Consider the following 7,836-nt stretch of genomic DNA (forward strand, 5'->3'; position numbering starts at 1 on the left):
TACCATGTAATGGAAAAGCGCCATAGGTGTTGAGATGCCACTTGTGACATCACCCAGATAATGGCTCCCTGAGACCCGAACCTGTCTACGTCCTCAATGGTTCTGAGTTCAAGTCCATGGTGTTGCAAGATGATCATACATGTATCTAATCGGGCAATGTTCTGTGGTCAACTGCCCTGCATATTTTAACCCTTGTTTTGTCTTCAACCTTGAAAAAAACTCTCTTTTTTTTTTTTACGTTTTTGATGCCTTTTTTCACAGTTCGTTTTTGCTTTTTCCAACGTTTTAAATTTTAAAATTTTTCTTCTACACATTTTCAGCGCTTATTTCTACATCCCATATTTTCTGATATAAAACAAAAATTTAAAACGGGCCAATGTGACCTAAAGTCAACACAAGGGTTAAATGTGTGTCTGCATTAACACACCTGATTCTGATTAACAATCAGTCCAGTTCCAGTTAAGGAAAGTCATGTTATTGAGTCAACCCAGGCTGACTCAATAAAATATAGCCAAATAGCTAGAGGAGTCGTCACCTGGACAATAGCTCACTGAGATCAGCGTTGGTCTTTGGACCTGAAGATTGTGATTTCAAATGGTCACAATGTCACATCTGATACATAATCAGCCATTGTTCTTTGGAAGCCATCTGTGCATGTTTGAGATATTTCAGAGCATCAACACACCTGTCTGAAATGATCAGCTCATTAGTTTGTGTCCTAGGTTAACATGCCACTGTGTACTCTGGGGCGGCTTGCTAGCTGGGACTCAGGGAGGTTGCTAGCTAGCCGGGGCTCAGGAAGGCTGCTAGCTAGCCTGGATTCAGGGGGGCTGCTAGCTAGCAGGGACTCAGGGGGGCTGCTAGCTAGCAGGGACTCAGGGGGGTTGCTAGCTAGCCAGAGCTCAGAGAGGCTGCTAGCCAGCCTGGATTCAGGGGAGCTGAACGGCGGCCCAGGGTCAGGTGAGCTGCACGTCAGCCCAGGGTCAGGAGAGCTGCACATCAGCCCCGGGTCAGAAGAGCTGCACGTCAGCCCAGGGTCAGGAGAGCTGCACATCAGCCCAGGGTCAGGAGAGCTGCACGTCAGCCCAGGGTCAGGAAAGCTGCACGTCAGCCCAGGGTCAGGAGAGCTGCACGTCTTGCACCATTGTCAGTTAACACAGTTTGTCACTACATCTACAAGTGCAACGTAAATCTCTACCTTACAAAGCGAAATCCATATGTCAACAACACCCAGAAACGTTGCCGCCTTCTCAAGCTCATCTGCGATGGACTGACGCAAAGTGGAAAAGTGTGCTGTGGTCTGACGAGTCCACATTTCAAATTGTATTTGGAAATCATGGACGTTATGTCCTCTGGGTCAGAGTGGAAAAGGACAATCCAGATTGTTATCAGCGCGAAGTTTGAAAGCCAGCATCTGTGATTGTATGGGGGTCTGTTAGTGCCCATGGCAAGGGTAACTTGCACATCTGTGAAGGCACCATTAATGCTGAACGGTACATACAGGTTTTGGAGCATGGAACATATGCTGTCATCCAAGCAACGTCTTTCATCTCAGGGACGTCCCTGCTTATTTCAGCAAAACAATGCCAAGCCACATTCTGCACGTGTTACAACAGTGTGGCTTCGTAGTAAAAGAGAGCAGGTACTAGACTGGCCTGCCTGCAGTCCAGACCAATTTTGTGGTGCATTATGAAGGGCAAAATACGACAACATAGACCCTGGACTGTTGAGCAACTGAAGTTGTAGATCAATCAAGAATGGGGAAAAAGATTGGATGGCCCTGAGAAGGGACCCCCTCACCCCGTACTCCCGCAGCACCTCCCACAGTGTCTCCCGGGGGACCCGGTCATACGCCTTCTCCAGATCCACAAAGCACATGTAGACCGGTTGGGCATACTCCCAGGCTCCCTCCAGGATCCTTGCGAGAGTAAAGATCCGGTCCATTGTTCCACGACCAGGACGGAATCCGCATTGTTCCTCTTCAACCTGAGGTTCGACTATCGACCGAACCCTCCTTTCCAGCACCTTGGAGTAGACTTTACCGGGGAGGCTGAGAAGTGTGATACCCCTGTAATTGGCACACACCCTCTGGTCCCCCTTTTTGAAAAGGGGAACCACCACCCCGGTCTGCCACTCCTTAGGCACCGTCCCCGACTTCCACGCAATGTTGAAGAGGCGTGTCAACCAAGACAACCCCTCCACACCCAGAGCTTTAAGCATTTCTGGACGGATCTCATCAATCCCTGGGGCTTTGCCACTGTGGAGTTGTTTAACTACCTCAGCAACTTCCACCAGGGAAATTGACGACAATCCCCCATCATCCTCCAGCTCTGCCTCTACCATAGAGGGCGTATTAGTCGGATTTAGGAGTTCCTCAAAGTGCTCCTTCCACCGCCCTATTACCTCCTCAGTTGAGGTCAGCAGCGTCCCATCCTTACTGTACACAGCTTGGATGGTTCCCCGCTTCCCCCTCCTGAGGTGGCGAACGGTTTTCCAGAAGCACCTTGGTGCCGACCGAAAGTCCTTCTCCATGTCTTCTCCGAACCTCTCCCACACCCGCTGCTTTGCCTCTTTCACGGCAGAGGCTGCAGCCCTTCGGGCCCTTCGGTACCTTGCAACTGCCTCCGGAGTCCCCTGGGATAACATATCCCAGAAAGACTCCTTCTTCAGTCGGATGGCTTCCCTGACCACCGGTGTCCACCACGGTGTTCGTGGGTTGCCGCCCCTTGAGGCACCTAAGACCCTAAGACCACAGCTCCCCGCCGCAGCTTCAGCAATGGAAACTTTGAACATTGTCCACTCGGGTTCAATGCCCCCAGCCTCCACAGGGATGCACGAAAAGCTCTGCCGGAGGTGTGAGTTGAAAGTCTGTCGGACAGGGGCCTCCTCCAGACGTTCCCAGTTCACCCGCACTACCCGTTTGGGTTTACCAGGTCTGTCCAGAGTCTTCCCCCACCCTCTGACCCAACTCACCACCAGATGGTGATCAGTTGACAGCTCTGCCCCTCTCTTCACCCGAGTGTCCAAAACATACGGCCTCAGATCAGATGAAACGATTATAAAATCGATCATTGACCTTTGGCCTAGGGTGCTCTGGTACCAAGTACACTTATGAGCATCCCTATGTTCGAACATGGTGCACAGAAGTCCAACAACAAACAACCACTCTGGTTTAGATCAGGGAGGCCGTTCCTCCCAATCACGCCTCTCCATGTGTCTCCATCATTGCCCACGTGCGCGTTGAAGTCCCCCAGCAGAACTATGGAGTCCCCTACTGGAGCCCCATACAGGACTCCATTCAGGGTCTCCAAGAAGGCCGAATACTCCGAGCTCTTGTTTGGTGCATACGCACAAACAACAGTCAGAGTTTTCCCCCCCACAACCCGCAGGCGTAGGGAGGCGACCCTCTCGTCCACCGGGGTAAACTCAAACGTAGCGGCGCTCAGCCGGGGACTTGTGAGTATCCCCACACCCGCCCGGCGCCTCACACCCTGGGCAACTCCGGAGAAGAAAAGAGTCCAACCCCTATCCAGGAGTATGGTTCCAGAACCGAGACTGTGCGTAGAGGTGAGCCCCACCAGATCCAACTGGTAGCGCTCCACCTCCCGCACAAGTTCCGGTTCCTTCCCCCACAGAGAGGTGACGTTCCACGTCCCCAGAGCCAGCGTCTGCTGCCCGGGTCTGGTCCGTCGAGGCCCCTGACCTTCACTGCCACCCATGTGGCAGCGCACCCGACCCCAGCGGTTCCTCCCACAGGTGGTGGGCCCATGGGTTCCGGCCCGACACATTAACTGTAATTATGAGCCCGAGCCCGATTTATATCCGACACTTTTTTAATACGTGGGCCGTTTTAACTGACGTTCTCAACTACAATTCAGAGTTGTTTGAACTGCAGAAATCTGTTTAGAATAATACAACAAGGACGAAGGCTGTAAACTGCGCTGTTTGTTTATTCAGAATGGAACGGATCGCAAATGGATCTGAATGAAGAAACGTAAAAAAAAGAAACAATGATGAACAACATATTGTTGTCACTGCCCACAACTTGTTTAAACTGCTTCCATACCTCCGACTTTCCTCCACACTTGCTCAAAGGTAATTCTCCTGTTTTTCTTTTTTTCTTTACATCTTCAAGCTCCATGTTGCACTTAAGATACACAATACGGCCCAGCAGGCCCGGTGTGATGCGTGCGAGAGGAGGAGACTCCACGCATGAAGTGCTGCATTTTGTAACTGCAGCCTAAATTTTGTACACATTTGTTACTTTTATATAGCTTATATATACATATTTATAATATTTCTGATTATGGCATAGCTTTCTCCCCACCCAATTAGGCTAAATAGGTAATGGATAAAAAAAAAAAAAAAAAGCCTGATCAAGGGTCCGGCCCAGGCCCGGCCCGGCCCGGCCCGAGGATAGTGGCGGGTCGGGCTTGGGCCGAGAATCTAAACTCTAATTCTTACCCTCTAATACGACCCATATTTTATATCATTATAAATTAACGTTACGACCCACTACTTTAATTTCAAACAGGACTCGATCCCCTGTCTTCTAGGGGAAAGTCCTGTGTTTGTTTGATCCATTCACCAGCCAAGCCTGCAATCTTATGCAGCATTTGGTGCCATTATACTTCCTGACCTTATAGTTCCTGCTTTTCTCCCATCAAAATTGCTTTGGCCACTATTCCGTACATTCTGGTACACTCCGGCAGCACTACAACCCTAACCCCAACACTAACCCTCTTTACCTGAGAAATCATCCACAATATTCACCAGCTAGTCTCTAACTGTGTCTTTTTCCTGCTGAGCAGCACCACACTTTGGTACAGTGGGTTTTTAGAGAGTTCTAAAAAAGGACGCTCATGAAAACTGTGAGAGTGAACAAAACAATAAAGGTTTGGGCCTTAAAACCCCCAAAAAACAGTGAGTTAAAAACCCGTTGTAAAACTGAGAGGAGCTGCAGATTTGGAAGATAATTCTCTGTGGATTTGTGACTGGCAGCAACCCCTCTAACATTACACATGCTAATTGAATCCCTTTTTATTTTAAAAAAATCTAAAAAATTCCACTTGATTAAATTATTGCATTGTTAGACAAAATATTAACTGAAAAACATCACTGTTTAGTAAAGATTACGTCATATGTTAATTGTTCATGCTGATGCTTGTTTTCTTCACACCTCTGATTGCAGTGACACCTCATTGGTCGAGATGTCATTATCTGACTAACCCATGCAGGTGTGAACAAACTTCCTGTCCAGAGGGGTTCAGCACACCGCCTTTAGGAGCCACTAATGGGCTGCAAAACATTGTTCATAGAGAGACTAATGAAATCTCACGAGACCTGACTTTGTGTCTGATGATGCCACTATACCCAACATTTAGTCAAACACTGATCTATTGGGAGATGAGTTTGGCACTTAAGTTTTATCCCTGCTAATTAAGACACCATACTGTAGCAGCCACATGACCTTTGCCTCTTTAAACTTGCTGAAGACTACATTGTTTGAATGCAGTTTTTTTCTTTTTAATACCATATTATTATGGTATATTATATAAAAGTTAACAGCAAGTTCTTTTGCAAACATCATTTTCACAACACTGGTATATCACCTTTTACATTGACGTGCAAACTCCCGAGTAAGTATCTTTGGCCAGATTGTCTAATTACCCACCTCCCAATAACATACAGAAGCTTAGTTCTGGAAATAAGCCTATTTTTATTTGATGTTTTTGCTGCCCTTTTGCCTCTATTAGTTCTATATTTTGCATATCTCCTTCAGGGTTTTGCAAGCCTGATAACCCCACCTAAATCACTGGGAATTGTTTATTTTTAAGACATTTTTAAAGTACTTTTACGTTGGGTTGGAGACTTCGATGTAGTCATACTGTCAAATCTCCAGATAGATTCTAACCCTGACCCCTAACCCTAAACCCCCAGTTAGATCCTAACCCTGACCCCTAACCCTAACCCCTAATCTTAATCTCAGTTAGATTATAATCCTGACCCCTAACCCTAACCCCCCCAGTTAGATTCTAACCCTAACTCCTAACCCTAATCCCCGGTTAGCTTTTAGCACTGACTTAATGTAGGGCCCTATAGCGTTTTTAAATTCTCAATTTCGTGAATCCGTCTATGTCTCGTTATCACAGAAACTATTGGGCTTTTCATTAACGCTGCTATCACTCTGTGACTGTCCCCAGCTGGGCCTTCATTGGAAGAAAAAAACAGCACTAGCCACCGTGTTAAACAACCTTTCTAGGGGGAAACCCTGTCATTTACTTTAAAAGTACCAAGCATGTGTCAGTGCTTACCTGGACAGCGCTTGCATGTGTCATACTGAAAAGGAAAGATGATGTCTCTTTCTCTGCAGAACTCACAGATAAAACCTCTGGCCAGACACAACTGTGTGAAGAAAGTCAGAAGGATGGTTCAGATCAAAGAGGTTTGATTCCACAGCGAGTGCACGGACAACAGCCACTCAAACAACAAACAAATGTTATCTTTCACACCTGAGAATATCTATTTGCTGCAGAAGGCCGTGAAATACATAATGTGCTTATGTGTATAGTGAATCCGATCTCATCTTCATAAAAACACAAAAGTCACACAATAACACTAACTAACTAACCCATGGACGCAGATATATGCTCTATATATCATGAAGATTAAGGAACAAAAATAAAATGCTTTAATAGAAATCTACTATATGTATTTTGTAGATTTCCGTGCTGACCTTACAGTTTTCAACATGGTCGATAGCAGAGTGTAGCAGCGCTCTGGCCTCAGCCATAAACTGACCCTTCTTCACCCTCAATAGGTCCTCCATGGAAAAGAGGTGTGGCTGCTCCGTCAGGTGAGCAGGAAGCTGTTCAAACTCCGCCATCACCCTGAGACACAAACACACCGAAACTCCTTCCTCTTGATGGCACATATCTTGTCCGTGGGCCTCTGGTTGAATGTGAATATTTAGTTTGTGTTGGAGAGGCTGTCTGAGTCCTTCACAACAGATCAACACGGACTAAACAGAGACTGTCCTCCCCCCGAAAAACTTTCCCAGAGTCTTTTAGTTCAAGCAGCAATTACGAGTAATATTTACCTTTATAGTGGCGGCGCCCCTTAGTGGCCGTAGTAGTTATGACTTGTTGTGTTTAAATCCGGGACCGTTACATTCTCCATTTTAGATATGAGGATGTGTTTCCTGCCAATAAGGCATTAATCCTACATTCAGTGGCCTTGTTACTGTAGTTCCCAATCTCTAAACAAGTACAGTACTACAATATAATAGTTAATCCAAAGGTTGTGTATTAAATATGAACATAATTGTTCTGTGTACTTTCCAGATAATCTGCAGGCTGTCAGCAGCTTCTTGATGCCCACCAGCTGATCCTGCAGCTCCTGAAGGAGAGAGGAACAGGAGGACGGAAGGAAGGGAGGAAGGAAGGAAGTTAAGGAGAGGACAGTCAATAGAAATAACAGAATAAAGTTAGTGGTGCTGTTGTGTTCTCTATGTTGGACGTGCTTTTAAGTGATTCAAGAACATTTGACTGACTTTTTGCCAGTGATGGAAGAAGTACTCTGATATCTTAAGTAAAAGAACAACAATGAAAAAACATTACAAGTCCAGCATTCAAATGTCTGCAGTGCTTTAGTAAAAGTACAGAAGTATTATCAGTAAAATGTACTCAAAGTAGTGCAGTAAAACCCGTAAAATATCTCTTGTGACATTATTAGATATTAATACTAGAGCATCAATGGTGGAGCAGCGTGTTACTGTTGTAACTCCTCACTCTGAAATCTGGCGCTCTTATACTTCGTCACCTTACTTCCTGCTTT

The 7,836-nt window shown here is 46.2% G+C and overlaps 1 protein-coding gene across 1 annotated transcript; it reads right to left on the reverse strand.

Moving 5' to 3' along the window:
* Positions 1-531: 531 nt before the first annotated feature.
* LOC116056207 (protein associated with UVRAG as autophagy enhancer-like) lies at positions 532-6,948 on the reverse strand. Its single transcript, XM_036006341.1, has 3 exons — positions 6,737-6,948; positions 6,315-6,405; positions 532-575 (listed from the first exon to the last, which is right to left on the reverse strand). Exons 1-3 carry the CDS (start codon positions 6,932-6,934, stop codon positions 532-534), a joined length of 333 nt encoding a protein of 110 aa, XP_035862234.1. The 5' UTR covers positions 6,935-6,948.
* Between the last annotated feature and the right edge of the window lie 888 nt (positions 6,949-7,836).

This window comes from Sander lucioperca, chromosome 10 (genome assembly GCF_008315115.2).
Source record: "Sander lucioperca isolate FBNREF2018 chromosome 10, SLUC_FBN_1.2, whole genome shotgun sequence".
Taxonomy (NCBI): domain Eukaryota; kingdom Metazoa; phylum Chordata; class Actinopteri; order Perciformes; family Percidae; genus Sander; species Sander lucioperca.